At 45.1% G+C, this 2,485-nt stretch overlaps 1 protein-coding gene across 1 annotated transcript; it reads left to right on the top strand.

The window, feature by feature from the left end:
- The first annotated feature begins 361 nt into the window (after window positions 1-361).
- On the top strand, window positions 362-1,426 carry rho (rhodopsin). Its single transcript, XM_064956608.1, has one exon. It carries the CDS (start codon window positions 362-364, stop codon window positions 1,424-1,426), a length of 1,065 nt encoding a protein of 354 aa, XP_064812680.1.
- Window positions 1,427-2,485: the final 1,059 nt, after the last annotated feature.

Here is a 2,485-nt window from a genome sequence, read left to right as displayed (position 1 = left end):
GTTGTATGCAAATGACTAACTCAGTTCTAAATATATGGATGAGGCCTAGGTGTGTAACAGCCAATGCAGCGTTTCAGATTAAGCCATCATCTCCTGTTAGGTATGAGCAGGTGTAACCTTAATAACTTGATGAGTGGCCAGTTATGTTTGCAGTGGTGGCTGGATTATATATTAACAGTGGCCTAAATCACATTGTGCTGACTGATTTGGAAAGTGATCATCTAACACCTTAAGATGTGCCTATAAAATCAGGAGTCTGACCTCCTGGGTGCATTTGTAGAAAGGACCCTTTCCATCTCTCTTTCTGTACAGCCGGAACACCATCTGAAGAAGGGCTGAACGCCACCGCAAGACCGCAACCATGAACGGCACAGAGGGACCAGATTTCTACGTCCCTATGTCCAATGCTACTGGCATTGTTAGGAACCCCTATGAATACCCCCAGTACTACCTTGTCAGCCCAGCGGCGTACTCACTCATGGCTGCCTACATGTTCTTCCTCATCCTCACCGGCTTCCCCATCAACTTCCTCACACTCTACGTCACCATCGAGCACAAAAAGCTGAGGACCGCCCTGAACTACATCCTGCTGAACCTGGCTGTGGCCGATCTCTTCATGGTAATCGGAGGCTTCACCACTACGATGTACACCTCCATGCATGGCTATTTCGTCTTTGGAAGAACGGGCTGCAACATCGAGGGATTCTTTGCTACTCATGGTGGTGAGATTGCCCTGTGGTCCCTGGTTGTCCTGGCTATTGAGAGGTGGTTGGTCGTCTGCAAACCTATTAGCAACTTCCGCTTCAGTGAGACCCATGCCATCATGGGCGTGGCCTTTACCTGGGTCATGGCTGCTGCTTGCTCCGTGCCCCCTCTGCTTGGCTGGTCCCGCTATATCCCCGAAGGCATGCAGTGCTCATGTGGAATTGACTACTACACACGCGCCCCTGACATCAACAATGAGTCCTTTGTCATCTACATGTTCGTTGTCCACTTTATGATTCCCCTGTTCATCATCTCCTTCTGCTACGGCAACCTGCTCTGCGCTGTCAAGGCAGCTGCCGCCGCCCAGCAGGAGTCTGAGACCACCCAGAGGGCTGAGAGGGAAGTGACCCGCATGGTCATCATGATGGTCGTCTCCTTCCTAGTGTGCTGGGTGCCCTACGCCAGCGTGGCCTGGTATATCTTCTGCAACCAGGGATCAGAGTTCGGCCCCGTCTTCATGACAATTCCGGCATTCTTTGCCAAGAGTTCGTCCCTGTACAACCCTCTCATCTACGTGTTGATGAACAAGCAGTTCCGTAACTGCATGATCACCACCCTGTGCTGTGGGAAGAACCCCTTCGAGGAGGAGGAGGGAGCCTCCACCACTGCCTCCAAGACCGAGGCCTCCTCCGTGTCCTCCAGCTCCGTGGCTCCTGCATAAACGGACCCCCAGAGTGGGCCCTGCGATCCAGCGTCCACAAAGAAGACTTCTGCTCCCGGAAACGACAAAGGCTCACGTCTACAGAAATAACTCTTGTATTTTTGCAAACCAGTTGGTTCAACCTAAAGACAGTTGCAGATGGGCAGCCCACAACAAAGTTGTTTATGTATATGTAAAGAGAGTCTAACGTAACAATGTGCAGGGATGGAATTGGAAAATAATCACTCTGGGAATTAACCAATGTAAATTGTTCAGATTCTGTATTTTTACATGTCCAAATTATTTCACTTTGGGAACTCTGTTCCCACTCATTCCCTCCCAATTCCACCCCTGTCAATGTGCAAGATGTTTTGTCTTTCTCGAGGCAGGAAAGGAAAATATCTTAAATATTTTACAGTTGGATTCTATATGTTACTGGCTTATTTGTGAATGTAGAGACACGTAATCAAGGCAACGTAATAAATCGCACTTTGCAAAAGACAATTACTGTTCATGTTTTACTTACTATCAGGGTGAAAAGGTTGGAACTAAAGTAGTATGTTTAATTAACTGAGTCAATGTGAATCGCCTGCTCTTAAATGCAATAGCAAATAATTCAACATATAGACGACATGTTGTGTACAGTCAGGACCTGGGTTCAAAAACGATTTCAGGTATTTCAAATACTTTTGAATGCATTTCAAAGCAAGTATTCAGATAACATTGGAAAGTATTTTAAAGTACTCAAATACACTCCCATGCATTTAGGCCAGGTATTAGAAAATAGTATTTGAATTAAGCATTGGAAATAGTTTCAAATACAATTTCATTGACTTTGGTTTATAATAATAAAATAAAACTACTTGCTTTTGGCTGTGTTTTGAAAATACTCAAATACACATTTTTTTATACTTAGACGTATTTAAACTGAGGTCTGATACAGTCAAGTGTTCTCATAGCTTTGATTAAGGTGTTAAGATGGAACAGTGATCTAAGGTCAATCACAGGTCACCTTGTACTGAGTATGTAATGCTAATTCTAAGAGATTATGACATGAATAAGCATAGCTATGTATGACTC

This window comes from Oncorhynchus masou, chromosome 33 (genome assembly GCF_036934945.1).
Source record: "Oncorhynchus masou masou isolate Uvic2021 chromosome 33, UVic_Omas_1.1, whole genome shotgun sequence".
In the NCBI taxonomy this organism is placed as follows: Eukaryota; Metazoa; Chordata; class Actinopteri; order Salmoniformes; family Salmonidae; genus Oncorhynchus; species Oncorhynchus masou.
This window is presented reverse-complemented; position numbering and strand designations above follow the sequence as displayed.